This window comes from Columba livia, chromosome 1, assembly GCF_036013475.1.
Source record: "Columba livia isolate bColLiv1 breed racing homer chromosome 1, bColLiv1.pat.W.v2, whole genome shotgun sequence".
In the NCBI taxonomy this organism is placed as follows: domain Eukaryota; kingdom Metazoa; phylum Chordata; class Aves; order Columbiformes; family Columbidae; genus Columba; species Columba livia.
Window position 1 is genome coordinate 107,777,430 of NC_088602.1, and position 25,819 is coordinate 107,803,248.

Sequence of the window (25,819 nt, forward strand, 5' to 3'; positions counted from 1 at the left end):
TCTGGGCCCCTCAGTTCCAGAAGGACAGGGAACTGCTGGAGAGAGTCCAGCGTAGGGCAACAAAGATGATTAAGGGAGTGGAGCATCTCCCTTATGAGGAAAGGCTGAGGGAGCTGGGGCTCTTTAGTTTGGAGGAGACTGAGGGGTGACCTTATTAATGTTTATAAATATATAAAGGGTGAGTGCCATGAGGATGGAGCCAGGCTCTTCTCGGTGGCAAACAGTGATAGGACAAGGGGTAATGGGATCAAGCTGGAACACAAGAGGTTCCACTTAAATTTGAGAAAAAACTTCTTCTCAGTGAGGGTGCCAGAGCACTGGAACAGGCTGCCCAGGGAGGTTGTGGAGTCTCCTTCTCTGGAGACATTCAAAACCCGCCTGGACATGTTCCTGTGTGACCTCACTTAGGTGTTCCTGCTCCAGCAGGGGGATTGGACTAGATGATCTTTTGAGGTCCCCTCCAATCCCAAACATACTGTGGTACTGTGATACTGTGATATTGATAGGAACTGCAGAAAAACTTTTGAACTGTATAAAATGTTACAGCTTTTGTGAGGATCAGTAGTTAAAACATTCTAAATCCTTTATTAGAATTGATCAAGTATGATCAAAGTAGTATGAGGTTACTTGTGACATCTGAGAATTGAAATAACATACACAGCCCCTTGCAGTTCAGTGTTCCTGTGTGAATTCTTGTTTGTTTTTTGTATTTGTGTCCACCTACCTACAAGTAAATACACTTGCATAGGCATTTGTAGTTGGATTAGAGTTCAGTTCTTAGAACACAGAAGCACAGGTTCTTAGAGCTGTTTTCAAAAAAACCTCAAGTTTACAGTACGATGGGGGAAAAAGAAAAAAAAAATCACACCAAAACACAAAAAATTGAGGGGAAAAAGCACACAAGAAAGAAAACTAAGTGCTTTGGGGAAATGTGTCATTTGTTACAGAAGTATACTGGGGAATACCTTTTACGTTGACAAGGACTCTAAGAAGTATGATCTCCGAAGGCTAAATTGAATGGGAATTAGTGGAAAATAGATGGAGAAGGTTTTTTTTCCAAAAACTGTGACCTTGTAAAATGGGCATAGAAGTGCCATAGTTTTAAGTGAGCTTTTCCCCAATAACTTCCAATGCTCTTCTATAATTGGATATTCAGGTTCTTGTCTGGAACCTATAAAGCACATTTAAGACAATCTGGCTGCTGGAGATAGACTTGAATTAGAGAAGCATAAGAAGATCTGAATACTGATTTTTAGGCCCAATGAAGAGTTTAAATATCTTTGAGTTAAAGTGAAATAAATCCCAAAGTAAGAATAATCCTGAAGAATAAGCCATTTTCTTAACAACATACTGATTGCTGGTTGGCTAATTCTTAAAAACCAAAATTATTCCTCAGATTCTAGCATTTCCCATATTTTGCCTACTGTAATGATTGAACTTGTTTTTGAGATGTGTTAAACATCTTTATTTCACCCTTTTGAAATACCTTAAAGCATGCATATGCATAATTATCTTTGAAGGTTTGCTGTTTCAATGCAAAATTGGAAGTATCTTGTATGTTACATTCTATAATAATACAGTACTTTTGAAAGTTTGGAGGCTTTTTTCCACTGTTACAACTTAAGAGTAATGATTTTTTTTTTTTCTGCTCTGTAGGGAAATATAAATATTGCAACGGAAACTTGAACTGAGCTGTGATCCTGAAGTTGAAACACACAACACAGCGAAGGGAGCATCTGTTCATTTTTTGACACCTTTGTCAAGACTTAAAATATGATAAAGGAACTAACTCTGTAACTTTCTTGATCAAAAATAACTTTATTTTTCAGTAGTGGAATGCTGCAGAACTTTTTTTACGGTTTTAATAATTGCTTTTAAAGTACAGTATTCAACTGAAACCTTGTAGTATGTACCTTTAGTTCCTTTTGCGTACCAGTCTCAAGAAGTCATTGAAGGTGGTCTTATTTATTGAATACTTGTTCTCTGAGCATGATGTTACAGATGGAACTCGAGTTGTTACACCCAGAGGTTTATATGTTGAAAGTGTATTGCTTATGTAATAAAAAAAGGAAAAAAAAAAGTGCCTGAATTGTTTGGTAATAGCACATTAGCTCAGGATTTTCCAAGTAATGACCTTTTAGGTTACGCAATAGATTTTACACCTCTGTTCAATCATTTCCATCAAACAGTATTTTGTATTACTTTAGTTTAATGTACTTGGTTTTCTGATGTGTATATACATTTGTAAATTGTTAGAATGTTGGGACAACTTTCAGTATTTGATTAAAATGAATGGTAACGGGCAGGTATGTAATGTACTGTAGCAGTAGCTGATAACTGCACTGAAAGCATGCTTGGGGCTGTTAGAGGATTAGTTGGTCTGTATTCAAAATTATTCTGTCTCATTTTGGTGTATGACACTCTTGACCAAGCCACATGTTCTCTGATTTTTTTTGTCATAAGTGACTTGGTGGTTTCCTGGGTTCTGAAATTGGGGTCTGAAAGATTTAATTGCAAGAAAAACAAAGTTTTAATAAGCATGTCTTCTAACAAAGCTGTTCATAATTGAAACTGCTTTAAATGCAGATAGCTTGTAATTTTCTTCAGAATTCCAGTAATTCTCTGAAGCTTACTGTACTGCAATATTGTTATGCTGTATGCAAAACTACTAGCAAGAGATTTTCCAAGCAGCTATAAACAATATTGTGCTTATTTCCTGTTTATAGCCTTTGCCTTAATATATAATAGGGTTGTGTGTATGTATTACAGAGTTGTTTGGACTTTTTATTGCAGGTAAATTAAAGATGCATAGCAAGTAGTTTTCAGAGATGTTTTTATTTCAGAAAAAAGTTGTTCACAATATCCACAACATTTGCAGGCTGATGTATTTCTGTCATTTCCAAGACAGTGTTAGCTATATGGAATGCAGGCTAGTTTCTGTTTTGGATTGTAGATCAGAATTCTCATACTGGGTAGAGGTATGTTCAGAGGAAAGGAAATCTGGTTTTGGGGGTGGAAAGTCAGGATGTGATTGCTGCATGCTTTTTTGTAATGTTTTTTTCCCACAGTAGAGAGACTATTTGAAAGTGTGGGTATGGCTCAGAACACCTAAATAGCATTTACTTAAGATCTTCAGATTCTGAGGGGTGCTGCTTAATGTTCATAGGGAGTAGGCAGGCAGGTGGTTTGCCATGTTCATTGATGTTATGGTCATTCAACAATGACACCAGATGGCTTGTTTCTAAAACTCAGATTTTTCGGTTTAAATACATCATTAATGATTCAGCTAGTTTTTCAGTAACTTTGTGCATACACAAAATGGGAAGCTCAAGGAAAGAAATACCCTGGTCAAATAGAGTCAGGTAACTTTGTGCAGGTAAGAAAATATTTATTAATGCTTATGCTGTCCGTGATGAATCTGGCAAAATCATCCCGTATAGATTTACTGGGAGATGAAAATAAGGAATCGGAAGAACAGGTTGAGTCAACCCAAAGAAAAAGTAGTTGCAGTTGAGGAGCCTGCTGGCAGGGGTGCTGCATGTACCCTTTCAGATGAGGACAGGTTTACCATCAAGCTGACAAGCTGTTCACACTGCTCTTGAATGTGCTAAAGCACTGTAAAACATGTAAGAAGTGAAACCATGTAAGATATAGGACAAACTACTGAAGCTATATTGTCTTATTCAACGGGATACTACTGTTTTCTGTAAGCTTCCTGCAGCGTTCTTGTTAAAGCCTGGAAGAGAACTCATTGTTGAGCAAATGGGGAAAATGGATACATGAAGAAACTTCTGACAGCAATTTTGCTAACGCTGTTCAGAAGTAATGCTGGAGTAGTCAGACTTCAGTCAGTTAATGCTGCTTTACCCAGGTTTAGAAGTGTGACTAGCTCCTCTGATTTTATGCTTTTGTATTTTAACTGTGCATGACTAGATATCTCTAATTTGGTTTGTACTTCAACAGTGTAGCCTTGTGTTTTATTTCTACAGCTGTCAGCAACATATTACAAACAGGCTTTTTTGGGCATGTTTACTGACTTTTTCTTTACCCACTTGCCTACCTTTGGCATCAAGATGAATGTCATTTGATGAACTTCAGTCACTGTTTGAGTTGCCTTAGCTTTTACTTAAGGTAATAACACTTGCTGGAATCACATTTTTTACTGATAACTAATTTAGGATTCTGTCATGGTAAAACTTTGTGTTTTATAAAATTGGTAAAGAAATTGAATTCTGTGACTGGCTTTGCTGCTGGAGGCATCTACTCTGTGCTGGTATCTGGTATGAGACATTGCTGTGTAGATTTATCTTTGTGAATTACAGACACTTGTTTTATAAACTCATACACAACTCAGCTTATTTATTCTAGCACAGAAGAGTTCTGTTGTACTGGAATATAATGTTTGTTTGAGAACAATGTATTGGAAGTTACTGACTGGGTGGTGAAGGCACAAGATAAAGTGTAAGTAGAAGAAAGGTCAATTTACTTGAAAAACTTGGTGCCTTTCTGTATTGTGACTGCATTGTAGAAAACACTTGTACAAAGACTTAAGTAATATCCTGGTTATCGCATTTTTTCCAATGGGAGCATGGACTGATAATGCTTCTTAAAACAACCACTTTAAATATGTGTGTAAGCCTCACCCTCAGAAGGAAAAGTTTATCTTGTATTAGTGAAGTCTGTCACTGCATTTACATTGCAAGGGCAAGTTAAAAATGTGATTGTGTAAGAGCTTTTAAACTTTGTTTTATACTTTGAAAATATAAATGTGAAATGCTTTTCTTTTGGTTAACTTGAAAATACTGTTAAATGCTCATGTGATTCTCAGTTGTTCACCTGTGAAATTGTTTTGGTTTTAATTGCTATCCAAAATGCAATGGGTTTAATACGACTAGAGTCTTCCTTAAAGTGTTTGAAATAATAAGTTGTTGTGATGTTAGCATTTATATTGCTGATCCCTTTAATCTCTACATAGATTGGTTAGAATCTTAGAGTTCACAAGGTTAACAAAATTCTGGGGCTAGCAAGAAGCAACACATTGCAGGGCTTCTACAAGCCTGCCTTAACTCTAATAATTACTTACATGTTTAAAATCACCTTACCTGATAGATTTAGATGTTCTTGAGACCTGGACATAACTGTCCTAACTCAGGTAACTGACAGCAGAGGATGGGAGTAAATTCAGCTGATTGCTGGTTGTGGTAATGGTTTACCTGCTGCCTTCTCTCCCAGGGCCTCAGGGTGAAATGCTGAATTTTCTTTATATGAACTTAGTTGCTTTAAAAACAAAACAAACCCCAATATTACACTTACGTGGCATTAAAAAGGCAGGGTTCTCAAAATTTGCTTGTTATGCGTTGTAAAGTCATTTTTCTGTCTTGAAAATGGATAGTGAGAGCTGCTCGGAGAAGATAATTAGAGATTATAGCAAAGAGAGACTTGATGTCTCACTGTTCATTGTAGAAGACTGTAGATCTTTAACTTCCCTGCTTCCTGAAAGGATCTTTTCCCATGCTGTGTAGAAACATGCCTCTTGCCTTTCTTTAAGCATCTGAACAGCCATCTACAAAGTTTTCTGTGGGAGAGCTCTCTAAAAGAAAGACTTCAGACTTGCATCCTAATGAAGCTGGAAGGAGGAAAAAATGTTTCTGCACATAATTCTGGTTCTTGACAGACTTCATTCCATTGCTGCAGGATTTGAAGATAGGTTCTTCAGCATCCATATGAAGGGGGGAAAAAGCCATTTCAAGATCTTTGAAAGCCTACTTGTAACACTTGACTTCTTAATAGACCTTAAACACAATGATGAACATTTAAGTCTGTTCTGTTTCGAGCTTAGTGAGCATAAATTTTTCAGTGTTAAAATCAGAGGAAATTGTTGTCATAACACCTGCCCCTTCCTTCCCTGCCTGATGGTTTTTGTTGGTGGAGGGGGTTTTGAGTAGGCATTTAGCCATGTGGTTTAATGGCTCTATGCTGCCTGCCACTTTAATAGAGTTTTCTGTTCATTGCTCTGAATTTTGTCTAAGCAGGCTAAATCTAATGTTGTCTTTTAAATATTTCATTTTCTGTAAATAATGTAGTAGATGGCTTTTATTTTGTGATTGGCTTCTCCTACATCTTTATTGTTGAGGGGAAGAGACAGGGTACAACAGCTGTTATTTGAGTATACTTCATGGAATTTTAAAAAAGCCTCATTGTTTTGTTGTAAGAATAGTAGGGTTTTTTCCCCAGTTGAATGAGGATGTGGATTAATAGTCACTTCCAAGGAATATATTAATGTTGACCTTATTTATATTGTAGCTTCACAAGGACCATCTAATATGTATGTGCACATGTGTACACACGCAAACACAATATCAGAAACCTCTAATGTAATTACTTGTAAATGTGGATAAGTAATGACATTTTTAAACTACTGAGGATGGAATTAAATGCAAAAACATTTGAAGTCTGTAGTCTTTGGAGTCCACAATGGTGCTTTTGACAATGTTTTCCCATATCTAAAAGCCTCGTAAGTATGTATTAAGATGTAGGTATGTTTATATGTATGTTTAACATAGTTTATATAAAATTAATGTACATTTTGTTTCTACAGACAATAAATGTTTTAACAAAATTCTTACTTAAATAATTCAGTAGTTAAGCGTCAAGAGTATTTTACTTGGATCTGTGTAGCCATTGAAATTTTTTTTGTAGAACTGTTGCTTTTATAGCTTATTGTTTCTTTGGGGGATTAAAGTATTTATCTACATTCTAGGCGCACTTTTTTGGCTAAAAGAAGCTCCTTTCCAAAGACACAAAATATGAATGTCCTCTCATTACTAGCACAAAATAGATGTTGTTTCAAAAAACTTAGGAAGTGGGTGTGTTCATCTCCTCCATGGCATTCAAAATCTTGATTCTTGCCCTGTAAAGGGACAGAATGGGGGAAGGTGCACACTTGGTTAACTTTACCAAAGTTTATAATCAATAAAAGTGTGCATTTCTAAGAATTCCCTTAATACAGTATCATCAGTGTGAGGTGAGAATAACTATGTTAAATACTAAGATTTCTTAACAGAGTGGAGTGAGAATGAGGTGAAGCTAGAATACACTTGCAGTGTTTAAAGGAAAAGGGAGGACTTCTCCATTATTTACTTCAGCTTTCTATAATCTAATCTGTCTTGATCCTCACTGAATGTAAATAATTTGGGCTTCTTAAAAATAATTCTCCTAATCTGGTTATTATAATTCAACTGGATAGTAAAGGAAAACTCTTTCACATGTGATGAATCTACTATGTAGAGTAGCTACAGGGGGGAGACATTTTCTCTTTTCCTCTCTGGGAAAATGTTTAAATAATACTTGGGGAGATATAATAATGCTTCCCAACTATTAGACTACTGTCTTCAGAAGTGCACGTCAGTTAAAGTGCAGTAGGTTGTGTTCTGAAGTGCATGTCATGTTAGATAAAAGTTGCTAATTTTCATCAAGATCACTTTAAAAGCCTGTCTACCTTCTCTAAGCACTTCCTTAGAAGGTGAAGAGCAGTTTCCTTTCTAAATGCCATCATGATGTATAATTGGTTCAGCTTTTACCACAAAGGTAAGGTATCTGAAAAAGCCACATACGTTGTAATGTTACTTTGAAGCCCCAGCTGAGGGGTGCCCTTTAATGTAGGCATTATAGGAACATAAGAGCAGTCCTACAGAAATTCTTTGGCTTAGCAACAATGGGAAGCTAAGTCTTGGAGGTACTACGACAGTGCTCCTCCCAGTTTAGCATGATCTTTTTTTCCACCTAGGGAGGACAACTTGCTGTACTGTGTTACTGCTTTACTTGGGAAAGCCAAGAAATTCTCATACATTAACGGTTAGTGATGGTTGAAATTAGAAATTTGTTTGAGCCAGCCATCTAAATGGCTTTCTCCTATGCATTGTAACACTGACTTATGACTACTTTGTATTATTCCTTACCACTTCTACTACCAGCCTTGAAGAGTTCTAACAGAAGCAGTGCTATTGGTATGTACCAAGCTAAATTATTGAGTTATACAATTTCTTCCACCTCCAACTACACAGCTGGAGCACTGGAAACCCAAACTTCATATAAAATTACCATGCTAATGACAGATGTCTTCCTTCTCAAACCTGGTTGCATCAATTCTGCCTAGTTTGACATTTTGTTCTGATTGACTTGATGGTTTCAGCTAGTTTGTTGTAATGCCTATGTAAAAGTTGCTGCTTCTCATTCTGGTCATTTCCAGTAATTAATCCTGTAAATTTTTCAGGTAATAGAGGTTAAATGCTTTTTATAATAAGGAATTGTGGATAATGGAAACTCACATTGTTTAATTAAGATGTGTATAAATGAGTGAATGTTGGCTTTTCTGGTAGCACATGACTGGCTAAAAGATGCTCTGTGTATGTGTGAAGATAAAATGTGCTTGTTCGTGTTACTTTTTTTTCCTCCTCCCTACGGTCTTGGAACTCTGTCAGTGGTTTGTGCCTTGGTGTCCCAATTTTCCTGAAAACAATAGTTAATTTTTTCATGTTTTTAAATATGAGTTTCTCTGAAGGTTTTGTCGCTTTTTTTTTTTGCAAAAATTAGAAAAGACAAATGGCATTAGTCCTAATATCCCAGTGCTCCTATTGCACCTAAATAAGTAACTTAAAAGTTTTCATAGCTGTGGTTGAAGTTTTCTTAAAAATTAAGAACTAGGAATTCTGTCTAAATACTTAAGCCTCTCATTGGTTAAACTCCCCTACTTTTCTCTCAGTTCACCAATATCTCAATATCAGAAATGTAGATTTTTCATAGCCAAGATGCCAGGTGCTACCTGGAAATGCTTCTATTCTTTTACACATTTCTAACCTAAAACTTTCTTTTCAAAACAGACTCTGTTGTACTTGTGTGGGAGCAGGGGGAGAAGTACAAAAACCTTGTCCTTAATGTTATTGGCAGTTTTCTGTCTTTGTACAGAAACTAACTACCTGAGGGTAGATCAGGCTTTTTTGCTGGATCTATCATTGATATTCAAGGTATTTGTACTGTAAAATCATCAGAATCTCTGCCAGCAGCAGTGATGCATTCCACTAGACCCGGTTCATCAAAGCCCTATCCAACCTGGCCTTGAGGTTATCTATACCTTTTATAGCAGAGTATGCCGTTTTAAAATTTGCTGCTGGTATACTGTAGTTGTGTTGGCTTTTTTTCCTTTTCTTTTTCCCAGCAGTATTTACCTGTGAGAAGACTTGGCTGCGAAGAAGGCTCCCTGGCCTTATTAGGTGCCTTTCTCTCCAGCAATGTTACTGATCTATCTGAACTGCTTTTTTTTTCTCGGTTTTATTGTAGTGTGTGTTTCCAATCTTCCTGTAATACCTGGAAAGCACAATCAGCTCCTCCTCTGTTTTGTGAAAACATCACCACTAACCTCGAAGCCACTATTTTTTACATTTTTTTTTCCTTCTCTCGAGGCCTCCGGAGCCTGTGAAGGGTTGCGGGGGCGGAGGGGGGAATGTGGCAGCTTCCCCCGGGAGCGGCCATGCCCCCCTTCCCCTCCCTCACGGCCAGGCCCGGGGGAGCCGCGGCCCAACGAGGGGCACCTGTGGAGCAGCCGCTGCACTGCCCAGTGTCCACGGGGGCAGAAGCGGGCAGGGCCCGCAGCAGGTCACTGCTCCCGGGAGGCGGACGGGCAAGGTGGCTGGCAGGAACCTGAGCTACGTGCCTATCCCGCCGTGGGGGAGCGGCCGCCAGCTCCCACAGAGGGTGTCCGAAGCCCAGAGCGCCCCCCCGCCCCTCCTTCCCCAGCACCGAAATGAGGCGAGCCCCTTCCCCTTTGCTGCCCGCGCCCCCGCTGACGCTTCCTGGCCTGAACTGGGAAAGCCGCCGGGCGAGGTGGGCCCGGGGCGCCGCGGCACCCCTGTGCCCCGACTCTGCCCCGGCTGGGGACAGCCGCTCCGCTTCCTTCCTCTCTTCTCCCCTCCCTCCCCGCCCTCCTTCCCCCGCCACCGCTCCCGGCGGCCCGAGGCGGCGCAGCGGCTCTGGCGCAGTCTCGCGACACTTCCCGCAGCGCCGAGCCGCGCCGATCGCTCCGGCAGCAGCAGCAGCCGCGGGAGCGCCCGGCGGGGAGACCCAGCTGCTCCTCGCACCCTCGCCCTGCCCCACGTACCGGCCGGCGGGGGAAGGCGCGCACACCCGCGGCTCCGCAGCGGGCGCCTCTGGGCATCCAGGCTCGGCCGTGCTTTCTCCCGGGCTGCTCTGCCCGGCGGCAGCGGGGACCCAGGTGGTTGTCAGGAGCTGAAGGCTGAGCCCCTTCTCTCGCCTGATTTTTCCTTTTTTTTTTTTTTTTTTTTTTTTTTTTTAAATACATACGAATACGTATGCTGAGTGAAGCCGAGGTACTGCTAGCAGGACGCAGAATGCAGCTCGGCTGCAGCGGGTGCTGAGAGCGGCGGCCGCCGGAGGAGGGAGCGGCTCTGTCAGCAGCCTCTTCTCCTTCCCGTGGCGGCGGCTCGGGCTGTCTCTCGCCCCCTTCGCCGTGGTCAGCCGCCTCAAACTTTCAGCGTGTTTTCGCCGCCAGGCAAAGCCCAGCTCGACATAAATGGGTGAGTTCAGGACGCCGGCTCCGAGTTGGCGGTGCTGGAGGTCCGGCTGGGGCTCTCGCCCGGCGGGTGGGGTGCGTGCCGCTGCCGCGACGGAGGGCTGGGGGCGTCGGGCCAGGAGTTGGCCGCCACCAGCCTCCGCTCCTCCGTCCTCCTCATGGCTTTTAACTTCTCTTCCCCTCCCCCGGTCGAGTCAATAATTGTTTTCATGTGACAGGCGGAGGAGGTCGGGGTTTACGGCGGCGGGGCGAGGGCCGGGCGCCCCTCCGGGCTGCCGCGGTGGCTGATCCCGAGCGGGGCTGGCAGGGTTACAAGCCCTCCCGTGCACTGGCTGGCCGGCTTCGCCGTCTTGCCGCCGGACACAGCCACCCCCGGGCAGCTTGGGGTGTGGTGGCGCCGGGCCGGGCGGAGAGAGGGGAGAACCCCCGCCCTGGGCGCGCAGGTCCGGCTCCTCCGGCCGAGGGGCTGCCGGCGGCGACAGCTGCAGGAGGGCGCGGGGCGGCGCGTGGGGCCGTGCCGTACCGCCCCGCCGCGAGGGGGCGGCCGTTGGGTGGAGGGTCGTTGGAAGCGTTGCGCGGAGGGCGGTTGCGATCGGCAGCCGCTGCCCGTGAGGTGGCTCCCGCGGACTTCGGTAAGAGGCTGCACCTCGCTGCCCGGCTCAGGGTGGGCAGCGCCCGCTAACCTGTGCGGCGAGGGAGGCGTGGGCAGCGGGAGGACGGGGAGATGAATCGTGCCATTATGCGGGGCGAGGCGGCGGTGCCAGGCGCGGGCTGGCTGAGCGATGCGCTCCTGGAGCGGCGCTGGCCCGCGGCTCCCTCTGCCCAGCACGGTGCCCGGCGGAAAATGACGCGTTAGAGGGAACAAAAGAGGCTGCCAGCTGTTGATAGGCAGCCCTGGGTGTACCCACCGGCCGGCGTCTGAAGGCAGTGGCGAACGGTGCTCCAAAACACCGGCTTTTAGGTGTCCTCAGATCCCCAGCTGCCCGTTTTGCTCACGGTAGCGGAAACGCTCTTGGACTGTGGGGGAACATGAGAGCAGTATCACTGAAACGACTAAATATAATGTGTTATGTGGGCAGACATTTTACACTACTTTACCTGTTGTAACACAGTGACGTTGGGAATATAGTGGGGAAAAAAAATCATCCCTTTGTTCTTTGAGAGATTAGTTTGTGGGGTACTGTCAGAGCCGATGGTATCAGCTGCTCTACCTGTATGTTACAAGATTAAGCACTAGCTTTTCACTATTGACTTTCAGTTAGTCCTCCAGTTCAGGCTGAAATGCGTTCATCCCTATGCAGCTCATTCAGCGGTATCGATCGGGGTGAACTCTGCTGCTGACAGCAGGCCAGCATCCCAGACCGCTGCATTTAATTGGGTGTGTTGTAGAAGACTCTGTTAGGGTCAGTTTGCCTGCTGGTTAATGCAGCTTTCAACTTCTGTCTTTTGTAGCAACAGATAAGATTTTAAACATAGTGGGGTAATGAGGTGTAGGGTTTATAACTGCTGAGTGTCTGTCTTCAGTAGGGCATGTCACAGGAAATAGTTTTTTTAATATTATTTTCGTTTTCTTGTCCTCTCAGTATATTTATTTCTTATTAATTTTATTGCAATGCAACAAGGCCTTTCTGATTTCTGCTTAACCTATAGTCCAAACATTAGCCCCCCCCTTTTTTTTTTTTAGCTTCATGATACAAAAGATTAAGTAAAGTAATAAAAGAACAGTGATGTAACTTGCATTGACAGAGCTCGAGAGAGGTTTTTGAATACTGTAACTTAGCAGTGAAGGCCTTATTTTTTCCTTTTACCCACTCTTCCCTCCCCTGGGCTGGCCATGATTGTACACATCTGGCATCTTTAAAGCTCATTTGGATAATGACATTCCCAAATCACTGTAATTCAGTCAGACTTTTCTTTGCAAAATGGTAGTGAAGGGAGGGTAGATATGCTTTCATTGTTGTTCATATATTTAAATGGTAAGTGATCCTTGTAGTTTAAAAGCAAAAAGAAAAATTATTCAAGGAAGTGCAGGTATGAGTAGCATGAAAGCAAATCTTTCTAGGAGACATCAAATGAAAACAGCTTTATTAAAAACATTTTAGTGTTACCATTTTTGAAAGATATTTTAGATGCAGAGAAGAATAGGTCAATTTTTTATGTGTGCTACACTGTTAGGATTCCCAATGTTTTCTTTTTAAATTACTTGTATGCCTTCTATTTTAACCATTTATATTTTCTATATGGCACTGCATACTGTTATTAGTTCAAGCCTATGCTTGTATATATGTGCGTATGTTACACATACATGTATAGTAAAGTTCAACATATGGCCCCAAGATTTTTTTACAGCACATAAGGCAAACCTTACAACAAATACAGCTTTATTGATGTTTTATAAGCTCTTCTGTGACATTATAGCTAGACTATCTTAAAGTTAATTAATTTACACTTGGAATGGGCTTGTCAGGAGAGTTGAGTGGAACAACATTGTAGTTCTTTAAACATAAAAGTCAGGTAAGGCAAAAACCTTAAGGGTAACTGGAATTCAGTGGAACAAGCTCAGTCTTAATGTCTGAGAAATGAAGAGGTGGTGTTCTGTGGGGATTTGTGTGTGTGTGATTGTTTGTGTGTTGTTGTTTTGGGTTTGTTTTGTTTCATGAGCACTTAGAATTGCATATGGTTAGAGAACTCCTCAGCCTCATTTGCAAGATCTTTGCGTGCCCACACATCAGACTGTTCTCTTGACGTTGGAGGTCTAGAAAACAAAGTAAGAACAATGTATGGTAGCTACCCTGGAGGAAAACTGGTTTGAAGTGTACAGCTTACCAAATTTAGAAAATGCCCAGAGTACAAATCTGGTTCTAGAAACCAGCGTTTAACTGCCATCATCACAAAACAACTGGTGATGTGCAACTCCTTCTGTTAGTTGAGACACAACTTCCAACTTCTGCAGATGATGGAAGATCACTTTTTCTGCTCTGCAGTCTGATAATCTTCAGAGCACAGACTAGTGCATTAAATGGGGTGGAGATTCTTCATAGTAATATGGCTGTGAAAGTACTGCATCCAGTCCTGGGCTCCCCAGTTTAAGAAGGACAAGGAATTACTGAAGGGGGTCCAGCAGTTGGCTATGAAGATGATTAGGGGCCTAGAGCACCTTTCTTATGAAGAGAGTCTGAGACAGCTGGGTCTGTTCAGCCTGGAGCAGAGAAGGCTGAGAGGGGATCTCATCAATGCTTATAAATATCTCAAGGGTGGGTGTCAAGAGGATGGGACCAGACTCTTTTCATGGTGCCCAGTGATAGGATGAGGGGCAATGGGCACAGACTGAAGCACAGGAGGTTCCACCTGAGTATGAGGAGAAATTTCTTTACTCTGAGGGTGCCAGAGCCCTGGAAGAGGCTGCCCAGAGAGGGTGTGGAATCTCCTTCTCTGGAGACATTCAAAACCTGCCTCTATGCCTTCCTGTGCGATCTGCTCTAGGTGAACCTGCTTTAGCAGGTGAGTTGGACTAGATGATTTCCAGAGGTCCCTTCCAACCGCAAACATTCTGTCATTCTGTAAACAGTTGAAGCCTTCATCATGGTGTTTGCAAATACCAGGTTATAAACAAACACTTCCATCCTCAGTATTTTTATCTTAGTATTTTCAAGGCATAGTTAAAGCTTTTCTGTTGGGAAAGGAGAGGATAGGTTGCTTTTGTTTACATGAAATCACATTGATGATCTCTGCTGTCACCATAGTTAGGAGTTTTGTGCCCTTTGAACCAGTTAGATTACTAATACTGACAGACAACTATTGTCCACATGGTTTTACATTAGTGGTTGAGAAAGATACTTTGCTGTGAAGTATCACAGCTAGTTTGTGCACACCAAAGGAATGTTACACCCAGATATAATGTAATCAAAAAACTTGATTCTGAGTGAGAGTCTGATTGTTCTGTACCAGTTACAATCCCTTTTTCATGTTTTACCCCTTTCTTAATTCTTGTTTTTCCCCTTTCCAAATTTTCCTTTATCCCTTGCCCTCAAATTCTACCCTGCTTCCCTCATAAACCCTTAGCATTTTATCTTTTTTCCATCTCTTTCCTCCTCTTTATGTGTCTCAAGACTTGCCACTTCCCCTTTCTCCCTATCTCTTATCAAAGCATCAACAGAGGGAGCACTTGGAGCACATTTCCTGCATGTGGGGCCATGCGGACCTCCAGCAAACAAGAGCTGCCATTGCATCTAAACTTCTACGTGGCCCTGTGGGGTGGGTTGTGTTGGAGAGTGTTCACTGCAACAGGAGGCCTGCGGGGTTCAGCTGGTAAAGGCTAACAACTCTGCGGCCCTATGTAGAATAAAGCATTTATGAACCTTGAGCTTAGCAGAAATTGTGTAAGTTGCACATGGAAGTGGGAGGTGTGTTTGTGGTTCTTGACTGCTCTTTGATGAATTTTAAGTTCTCTCTCCAAAATGGTGGAGATTTTGGAGCTTTTCAGCAAAATAGCTGTAAGATGTGTCATTCTTGTCATCCTTGAAAATAGTTGAACAGTTTCAGCTGAATAGGAAACATCATAAGAAAGATGAGTAGCATGATTTTTTCTTTCTTTTTTTTTTTTAAAATAAGGTTTAAGCAGCTGTAAAGTGGATTTGTGTATGAAATGTTGTGTAAAAATCTTCCCCAACCTGTACAAAGTCTCTATACTCCTCCTCCTATGGGGTGTTACTCATTTTAAATCTTCTGTTGTCGTTGGTAGGTTTGTTTCTCACAACAAGACAGTTATATTGGAGCTGTTCGGGATCATATTTCCAGTTGTTTGGAGACCACATTTATACAGCCTATGAATGTCTTCATGGGCTGAGTTCAAGTGGAGTTTTCATAAACTGTGATAAAATATTTTCAGTAACCTATATAAAATTTCATTAGAAAATAGCTGGCACAAAGCTTTTTTCTCCTAGAAATGAAGAGATATTGACATTTCTGTCATAAAAGGTTGTCAGAGTTGCCTTCTAAATGGATCAAGGTAGGAATCTGAAATCAAGTAGTATAAAATATATGAATATGTGTATATACGTAGAAGATTATGGAAGTAATTTCTGATCGCGTAGTCTTTTTTGTGTGTTGGTATCTCTTCTGCTTGCCCCTTTCAAGTAGCTCTTCTTTTCTCAGTGTCTCCCTTATAGTTGTTTTTATTTTTTTTTATATTAACTGTTGCTTTTAGATCGGAAATTGTGATAAAGAAGAGAATATTTTAAACAGATAGTTTCTTAAAACAACAGAATTCTTGCTCTTTTTTGTGCTAATCAAAGATTCATATGTAGAAAATGATGTTTGAGCTGGTAGAACAGTTTTTTTTTCTGCTGTGATTTAAGGAAGTATATGTAATAATTAAAACACTTTATTGAGAAGCAGCTTTATTTTGATTTTAATGCTGAGTGCATAGATATTTCTATGTAAAGTGTTACTAATGCAATATATACAATGTATCTGTAATGTTATTCAGATTACTTCTTTCGTAATTGCAATTCATTAGATGTTAGAGGTTGGTGGTTTGTTTGTGGTGTGGTGTGGTTTGTTTTTTTTTTTTTTTTGAATACTGCTGGTAATCCTTCTACCAGCAGTGCATCAGAATTAATGTAGCAGATCAGCATTGACCTTGTAGATAATGTGTTGGCTCCTTCCCTGCTTGAAGAGGAAGAGGTGCATGTGTTGTTAAGAGGAGAAAAAAGAGAGCTTGGTAATGTGAAATGAGCAGCTGAAATTTCAGGGCTGAAATGTTAGAGGTCATTGAAGTGCTGAAAGCAGGTTAGCCCTGATGGGATCAAAGGAGAGAAAACAGCCACAGAGATGGTATCTGTTGTTTTGCTCTGATACTGCTGATATAGAGCAAGCTCATAAAAAAACGATGATGGATTTTGTATGGTTCCTATCTGTGTTTTTCTAAAATCACAGAATACAAAAACCTAGACCAGGGAGTGGATGTTTTCCCAGGATGCAAGAACAGGAAGTAGCTGTAGGGCATATCTATGTTCTGCATGTGATAGAATGATGAAAAGTTATATTTGGGAGAGGGGAACAAGAGAGGAGGTGAGTATCAAGATTCACTAATTCAGTTAATATAAAAGTAATTGCTGACAGTTTACTTCACACAGAGAGGAAGCATAATAAAAGCTTTAAGTCTCTATGTGTGAGAGAATATGCAGTACTGCAGTTCAGTTATCATGGATTGTATTAGCAAATGAAGTTGACTTTTTTCCCTCTTTATTATTGGTAATTGAGAAGCATCAGTAGAAACAAACTCTTGAGAATGCAGTGGTAATGTTCACTTAGAAACTGTATGATGAGATGACTGTTGCAATGTCTTAGCTATGCATTGTTCCTAACACAAACATAACTTCAGCTTAGAGAAGGGAGCATCCTGGATGCTGAGTGGTGGAAAGGGTGGAAAGGATGTATTTGTTTTCATTCTTGTAGCAGTTTGTATTCCAATGGGAGTGTCGCTGAGAATTCATGCTTCTCTTTTAGGGTGAAGAGTTGTCGATCAGAAATGATGTCTGTGCTGAGATAGTTCTCTTTAGTGACAAGGATAATGTGGTGTAGAAAGCTGAGCAGTTACATGAGGAAAATATCCCTAAGCTCTAAATTGTCTGTAAGGGTAGGTGTAAAGAGATGCCTTTTGAGCTCTACCTTTAAATTTCGTTAAAAGTATTGTAGAGGAGGAGAACGTTCCTCTCCTTTTCTCCTTCTCACTCTTTTGTACAGTGCAGCTAAAACACTTCAGATGATTGAAACCAGCTCATGCCAAAAACAGTGTAAATCTGTTCATTTATTTAAAGACCAAAGTCATCAGTGGTGCACAGCTCCCCAGGGAACTAATGCTTTTGCAAAAAATGCCAATATAGATTTGTTGCATGTGTTGCAAGTCAAGGTCCAACTTGATCCCACGGCAGTGAGGTTGATAGGTGATCTTTAAAAGTCTCTTCTGACCCAAGCCATTCAATGATCTATCAATATTTAATCGTCTTTCAATGGCCATGCTACGCATATTTGCAAATTAGGTGTACTGTGTCCCACAAGAGAATTTATGTGACCTACCTTTGAAGAAAAACATCCAAAACTATCACAAAAACCCTCATCAGAACAGAAATCCCCATGACATGTTCTGTCTTGTGTTTGCAGTTTCCAGGATCTTGCTTGTTAATTTACAAAGCAACATGTTGGTGCTTGTTATTGATAATGAGGTCTCAAAACAAAAACACACACAAGTTACTTCAGGGTGTTTTCCTGTTTGTTTTGGTTTGTTTTTGTGGGAATAAGTTCTTGAAGGTCAGTGCAACTGCTGGTGCTATCCCACGCTTTATTGACTACCAGTGTCAACCTGACTCTTTGTATGTAGCCCTGTCTTTCTGCCTAGCTAGACTTACAAAGATTTTAGTTAAACATAGCAGAAGCATTAGAGCATAAATGAACACAAATAGAACTTTTCATTTTTGAGCCAAATGTAAAACCATTCATTGAGAATTATCATCTCAGGTTTAAATTGAATATGTCCTCTATCTGTGGTTGCTGCTTCATCTTTACCACTGGCAAGAAACATTTTTAATACTCTGGTAACTCAGCAGAATGGATTTTTTTTTTTCTGTGATAGGCTTGTGCAGCACTGAAAATTCGCTGTCCTTGTGGCAGATATAAAGCTGGCAAGCAGCAAGACCTCAGCTTAATTTTTTGGTGTTTTTCTCATTCCTGCTGTTCTTTCTGTGAGATCTCACAAAGCTCATATTTAGCTGTTAATGCTCTTCTGTCTACTTCCCATTGTAAAAGGGCACACCAGAAATTCTAAAGTGCATCCAGAAAAAGATGCCTGTATTTTCAGGTCTCATTATGACAAGGTTTAAAAAACTTTTTGCTGTCAAATTTGAAGTGTTTATTAAAAAGTGTTTTAGCTTTGGAAGAGTGGTGAAGTTTATTTATAAACAGTATCTGAATGTTTTATGGACAAAGATTGCTTACCTTGATACTTTTCTTTTCCATCAGCCATTTCTTATGAATGTGTCCTTATTGTTATCAACAGCTTTATGGAAAAATATCATATCAAGGTCTTTCACTCTAGAAAAGACCATCTTAATTTCTTATGAAGTAGTCTGGGTACTGTATTTCAGCAAGACTGCAGAACTGCAGTGTTTGTTGAATACAAATACCAAGCTTTCTGCTTAAACTATCTGTTTAAAACAAACAAGCAATGCCCCATCCCCCCCCCAAAAAAAAAAAAAACACAAAAAAACAAAAAAAACAAAACAAACCCACAAACAAAAGCAAAAAAACAAAAAACCAACCCAGTATACACAAACCAGCCAAAACTCCTCAAACAACTCATACAAAAAAACCCAGACCCTAGAAGAACATAACTTTGTTCCCATCGTCTTTTCAGTCACTGAGCAAGGGGAAGGGAAGGAGAGCTGGGTGCAGGGAGGAAAGGCCGCTAGTCAAGGTTAAGCTTGGAAACTTTTCATATTAAAGTCCTTTGTATCTGCATATCATATCAAATACCTTTATTTATCTGCATTTAAAAAGAGTTGAAATACATTCCTCAGTTTTACCTTGACCATTGAGGTCAACTTGAATGGTCTTTGTGCTGTCGCCTCATACCTCCTTTCAGAATTGCTCACTTTAATTGGCATTAAGCATGCTACTTATTTTAGAGACTACAATTTTTCTGTGAAATGCACCTATAAATAGTGTTTTTGACAAGCTGACGTGTCAATTATCTGAATGGTTCATAGCAGATTGAGATAAGATGCCATCTAGTTCATTATGAACCATGGTCTGACAATTCGAAGTTGTCTGCACTGGTTCTGGAGTTGTGAGATCTATTAATACGTATTCCTCCACAACGTATTTGATAGTTGGTTCATATTTATGCAGAAAAGAGTCTTGTTTATTCCTGTGTGTTTCTCATTCCTTCGCTGTGTTCTGTCAGAAAGCAATTGCTCTTCTTCCTGTTGCTTATAGAAATGCTTCTTTCCTCTTGTAAATTGTGTTTTGTTGTTAAATTGGGTTAATGGTGGGTTTTGTGTATCATGTCTTCTATTCATACACACTTCCTTCAGATTCATCTTTCCTTCTCTTTCATCTGTCTTTCAAGTGCACTACTTCTCTTTTTAGGGAAGTTTTCTGTATACCTCACTTACACAGCCTCAAAACTCCATATATATAAGATGCAAACATCTACAGAGTCTTGAAGACAATCTCATGTGGAATACAGCAAAACTGTGGCTAGTTCTTTATTAATTTTGCTTCAGAAATAGGGAAACAACAAACCTTCAGCTGGTTTCCTGTAAATACCATGTCAGGAAGGGGAGGGTCTGGCTGTCTTTCAGAGACTATTCCTTTAGTTCACTGAGTTTTTCAGAGTTGGAATTGGTACCTTGAAAGGTAAATGCTGAGGTGTGTGTTGCACATTGTGTTTTCCCAGCCACCTTTTTGATATTTTCTGATGAAGAGTGGTGCCTTTTGTGTGTGGAGAAAAACAGGTTGTGGAAGTTGGCAAAGCCAAATGCTGAAGTTCCAGTGTTTTTTTAGTTTGGAGAACTTAAAAGCAGGATGTTGCTATTTTAAGTAGTATTTCAGTTCCCGTCTGTTGAAGTCTGTCGGTGTCTCTCTCAAGAACCAAAACCAAGGAGATGATGTAAATGTAGCTGTTCAAGGCAGAGATCTTAAATGCAAGAAATGCTCTTTGCATCTCTAGACCCTCTGGAACGTAGGATTAGTTTTGGCTTCTGACTTCCTTGGCTCCAAGAGCTTGGATCATTGGAAACCAGGGAAGGTCATTAGAAGATTTTTCAAATGGATGAAGCCCAGGAACCTTTTTCTTAGATGAGGGAGAAGTAGATCTTTCTGCTTGGCCTTAGAAGAAGTGGTCAAGGTAGATAACATGCAGTGACAACACTATCTCTGTCCTTTCTAGTTCTCTTGGTTGCATGGTTTTAGCCTGAATACTACCTCCTGGATGCCACAGAAAGATTCTGTGCCAGTATTCAAGGTGGTTCTAGTAGTCTTGAGTAGAATCTGCCTTATTGTTTCTTCCTTGTCCACATGCCTTGTTCTGTTCCAGACAGTACCAGTGTTGGTAACTAGGGGTAGATGGGAGGAGGAGGTCTTTAGGACAATAATTGCTTATAACACAATAGGGTTCATTGCGTCTGTTTATGTTTACTTGGGTTCCATAGAGCTCCATCCCGCTGCTTCCTCCTCATTCTCCCTGCAGCCTCATTGTGGCAATAGGCTCTCTAAATGCTGTCTTTTGTTTGTGCTTTCATTCCATATGCAGCTCTGCTGAGCATTGTCATTCAACCAGCACACAGTGGCTCAAATTCCTCATTGGAGTAATGTGGTCATCAGGTCACAAGCTGTTCTTGCTCCCAATGAAAGTTTGTGACAAGCTTTCAGATGTACTTGTTTGGCTTGCATCAGTCTTTGCTTTCAGGATTATTCTTCTAAGGAGGAGCTCTGTGTACTGTCTCCTTGTTTGGAGATTTCTTTCAGCTGTAAGCATTAAAGATGTTCTCTTGGAAGAGAGTGTTCAGGTGGAGGAGACTTCTTGAGTTCTTTAACCTGGCTACCAGAGATAACTTCTAGAAGAGCTGTGTCTTCTTGCAGAATAACCTCTGCTTTCTGAAAGGCTTTGCCTTGTTCAAAATCCAGAGAATTTCTCTAAGAGAAAATTAAAATAAAATATGTTAATGGAAGTACTTCCTTGCCCAGGCCTATAATCCCAGGCCTGACACATGGGATTTTGAAAATCACCATGAAAGAACGGAAAAGCTGTGATATGGGAACATTTTTATTCATAAGAGCAACAAAAAGTATATTAGTTTGTGAATTCCGTTTATTGTGACATCCAGAAGAAATTACCTGCAGAAACTGTTTTGAGGTGAGAAAACAGAGGCATTAAAGTTATCATCTAAAACTTATTTCTCCAGAATTGCATCTGAATTCTAGAATTGAAATTTGAAGGCTTTTTAATGCACAGAGTCAACACATGTTATCTGATATGATAGTTAAGTTTATTTGCCCAAGGGTTTTCTGGAAATTGCAAATCTTTGTATGCAGTAATTTCTGTTTCTAAAATGGCATTTTTTTTCAGCACTATTGCTCTTAGCACAGTTTGAATGAGAATAAAGGAACCTGAAGTAAAAAGACAAGTCGCTAAGAATTGTGAGGAGCAGAGTTATGAGACTTCATTATTAATCGAGAAAAAATGTTATATTGGGGGGTGGTAAAGGTATTATTTTAATCAAATATGTCCTTCCTTCAAATGCTCCTATCCTGCCTTCTGCTGTTGCTCACATAATTGAGCAAGTTAAGGGTTCTTTTTGCACCTTAGGTGATTTTTGGCTGTTTTGCAGTGTGATCTAGATGTTAATGGAGATGGTTTAATGCTGGCATGTAAGTCTTGTATGGGACCATAGTGGTGAAATGCAAATTACCTGTGATCTGAGCTGTTGTACTTAGAGCTGTGAGTCCCAGCACACACATAGCTTTTACAGCTCCTATAAAGCCTTACAGTCTGTTGTATGTGGAAGCACAGTAGCAAGTGTCCTTTCATTTGGATTATAAATTATGAAACTGCTGAGGAGTTCCATACTGGGCCTGATCTTCCTCTGACTGTGAAGCTTTGAAGGCTGAAATGCTTGAATTTATGTAAAAGATGAGTATTTATTTTCTATATCCAGTCCAGGCTCTCACTGTTGTACAGCACATCTCTTAGTGACATTTTATAATGCATCAGTAAAAACATCGCACTGGTTTCTGATCTTAACATTTGACAGATCGAATCATGAAGAGCTGCAGATGGGGTAAATATTCTGCAACTGCTGTCTTAAAAATGATAGAATTCCATGAAACTGAGAGAGAATGACATAGGTTTGAAATTATTTTAAGACACCATGTTTATCTGCAGCTGGCATTAAATAGCAAAGGTCTGTAACACTGTCCAAGGATTTTGACTATATCAAGCTGTTGCCGCCAGCAATCTCTTCTTGCAGAAATTGCCACTTCCAACAGGAGGAACACCACAGCAGAATGTATCTGTGTGCCACTTTGCAGTCTAGTTGCTTAATGTAAACCCATCTTTATCAGTACTTCAAGTAAATGTAGCTAAGATGAAGAGGAGTATGTCGTATTCTCCCCATCCTCCTCTTTTGTGAAAGGGTTGCTGCTTTTGGCAAAGATGGGTGGTGATAGTAACAGCTTAGGCATCTAAAGTGAAATCTGCCAAGCTTGTCTGAGATCATATTTGTAATTACACTTGTGCTTCCAGTCTGATTTCAGTGAGACTAGGTGAATGTTACTGTTCTAGAAGCTCTGAAGCTTTAGTAATTAAACGCTATGCAGTACGCAATGTGAAGACTGTGAATAAATTTTTGACCAAAACCTCTTCTCATGTTCCTGGGAGTTAAATAATGCTACATTATGCCACTGAAAAGGTAATTGTTACCTTACTTTCCACATTTTTTGTTTGTTTGACCTTTCACCTCAGTGAGTATCTGTCAGCATCTACAAATATTATCAAAGCAACTTTGAATCATGTGGCAGTTACAGTGGACTAGTACTTCTGAGTAATCTTAAACAGCAGTAATTTTCATGGCATCAGCTTTTCTATCCTGCTTCCTCTTTATGTTGATACATCCATTTGGTAGCAATTCTCATGAGTTTAACCAAATAGTAATTTTGTATATAGTTTTAACTGTAAGTAATCTTTCTCATTTTTGTTCTGAAGAAGTAGCTAATATCCTTCCTAGCTTCTCAGTTCTCTGAGAATGTGATTTAGAAACCACAAGAGTAGCATTACTAACAAGTTTTTATGAATAGATAGTTTGTCAAATGGGAATTATTTGTCTTTGCATAGCTTGAGTTACAATCTTCTTCTCCTTTCCTGTTTATCCCAGCAATGCCTATGGTATAATCCTTTATACCTTTCAGAATTTTGAATTATTTTTATGGATACTGGAGGAAGCAGGAACTCCTGTTAATATTATGATATTAAATGTTTCCCTCCAAATCTCATGTGTTCTATTTCTTCTGGATGACTTCTTCTGGGCATTAGTATCTGAGAGGAAGAACAGTGTTAAAACAAGTGAACTAACTCTCAAGACAGTTTTGCCCATATGAGGCACTCTGTTGTTTCAGTTACAGGCTAATGCAATGTGCATCATCTACAAACTTGATGACAACGTGAATCAAAAGTAAGCTTGTTTGTGAACACTATATACTGGGATCATCTGCTGTAGATGAGAGGTACTCTGGTTGATAGAATCAGTGAATTACAGTAGAATTAATCTGTTTTCAGTAGCAACAGTCTGATTCTAGCAGTTTGTTGTTGAAGGCAGAAGGACCACTTTGCACTACAGGAAAAGATGAATTGATTAGTGGAATAAAAGTGCTTCCCAGACTGCCAGCCGCATGAATGCGAAAGATCATCTGTGCAATCACGCCCTTTCAAAAAGGTTAAGGAGACTTGGCCCATAAAATCTGACATGTATTGTTGGATCCACAGTGGTATATAAGGGAGCCTTTGAGAATACAAATGTAACTGCTGTCATTTAGAACTACCACAACAATCTTGTATTTCCTTGCTTACTCCATAGTTGTGTGTGCATGAACATCTCTGATGATCAGATGTGCTATGGCATATTGTTTAATAAGTTTGTATCAGAGGTATGAGTGTGATATAATAGATTCAGTGAGAGGCAACTACTGTGGTAGGCTAAGAACAGCTGAACAAATTAATAATATTTATTAGAAGTACCTGCCTGAAGTTGTTTACCACAAAATTGCTATGAGATTCATGTTTTATATTGAAACACCCTATCTATATACAGAAATATGAACACACTGACTTATTGTTGTTCTTTATTTACCTAACTGTAAATGGGAGAAATTTTTGATGAATTGTGATCATACCGAATGTCTTAGCTGGAATAAAAAGTATTGCTTGTCCTGCTGGGTAAATTCCATTCGAATAACTTGGTGCTTGTGTTTTTTTTTTTAAGAGCTGCAACCAAGCATACGGTTCCCTCTTTGGAAAAGAGAAAACTAGTCTCCTCTTTCTCTAGAGGACAGCTCAGGTGTTGCGTCAGCTGGAGCGGCTTCAGCTCTGCTGCTGCCTAGAGAAGAGTCACGTCAAGACAGCCTTAGGCCAAGTGCTCACGCTTTACTCCAAGTTAGGTTTTGGTTGGGTTCCTCTGCACAGCTCCTTTGCTTTTGTGCCTGTCTGTGTGTGTACATGGGAATTGCACACAAAGGCGCTTCTTCTGAAATGCTTCCCGTCTGTCCTAAGTGCTCCATGGCTACCTACTACGTTTCCAGTGAATGTGCAGTCTGGGTGAAGAGCATTTGTGGCCTGTGGGAGCAGGCTGGGACTATAGCATAAAAAGATCTATGTACAGCATGGCTTAGGTGACCCTTTCTGTGACTGTTCTGCTCTTGGATGGTGTGGTTCAGTGAAGATACTATTCTAGGACTATGACCTTTAGCTCCCCCCCATTGTTTTCAAAGGGCAAACAGGAAAATATAATGTAAACTGAAAGCTGTTGTCTTAGCAGAGGAGTTGCTTTTTATCTTGTAGCATGGATTCAACCTCTTGAAGATTGAGTAGCACATGTTTTCCTTCTAGTATTGTCTTTTCCTCCCCCTTAATCTTTTGTTTTTCACGAAGCTGAATCCTTGCAGATACTTTTAGAAAAGAGTATTATTTCTGATACCAAGTGTTACAAAAGAAAAAGTGTTAAAAATGTACAAAATTGGAATTAATTTTTCCATGAAGTTATGGTTCTTTGATAATTGCTTGCAATCAAGCAGATACAAAATGTTTAAGTTTTTTTTTTTCTGCCACAGATGTGCTACAAAACTGAGAGCCCAAGCTTTCTTAAAAATCCCAGTTGCAATCTATATTTGAATGGTAAAGTTAGTGGTTTTGGTGTGCTTTTCAGAGGTAGCATGTGGCAAAGGGCATTTCCATTTTGGTAGAATAATGTCTCAAAGGGCTATTCAGTGGCTCCTTCATCTAAAGTTATAAAGTGTAATAACACTGAGAAAGGTGACTCTTTACAAACTACAGATTATTTTGTTCTCTGGTAGAAGAGCCACATCTGAACTCTTCTTCACAGATGCTAACAACCATTTAGTTATAATCATCATAGAGATGTTATAGCTAATGCCTGCAATAGCTGTGGTGGTTTTGGATAGAAA

At 40.3% G+C, this 25,819-nt stretch overlaps 2 protein-coding genes across 16 annotated transcripts in view; both read left to right on the top strand.

Annotated features, from left to right (window-relative positions):
- Nucleotides 1–6,634, top strand: part of BCLAF3 (BCLAF1 and THRAP3 family member 3) — a 37,046-nt gene extending 30,412 nt beyond the window's left edge. For all 8 annotated transcript variants that reach the window (XM_065071720.1, XM_065071710.1, XM_065071700.1 and 5 more), the window contains one exon: nt 1,657–6,634. In XM_065071720.1, the coding sequence (XP_064927792.1) occupies nt 1,657–1,686 (30 nt within the window). In that variant the 3' untranslated portion in view covers nt 1,687–6,634. The remainder of the gene's footprint in view (nt 1–1,656) is intronic.
- A 3,689-nt stretch (nt 6,635–10,323) lies between these two features.
- Nucleotides 10,324–25,819, top strand: part of SH3KBP1 (SH3 domain containing kinase binding protein 1) — a 229,699-nt gene continuing 214,203 nt past the window's right edge. For 2 of the 8 annotated variants that reach the window (XM_065071825.1, XM_065071860.1), the window contains exon 1: nt 11,052–11,217. Coding sequence is in view for 4 of the 8 variants with exons in the window: in XM_065071773.1 (XP_064927845.1) it covers nt 15,584–15,593 (10 nt within the window). In the remaining 4 variants the exon portion in view is untranslated. Of the gene's footprint in view, nt 10,590–11,051; nt 11,218–15,568; nt 15,594–25,819 lie in introns of those variants that run through there. The other 6 variants (XM_065071773.1, XM_065071802.1, XM_065071807.1 and 3 more) reach the window with 5 other exon arrangements.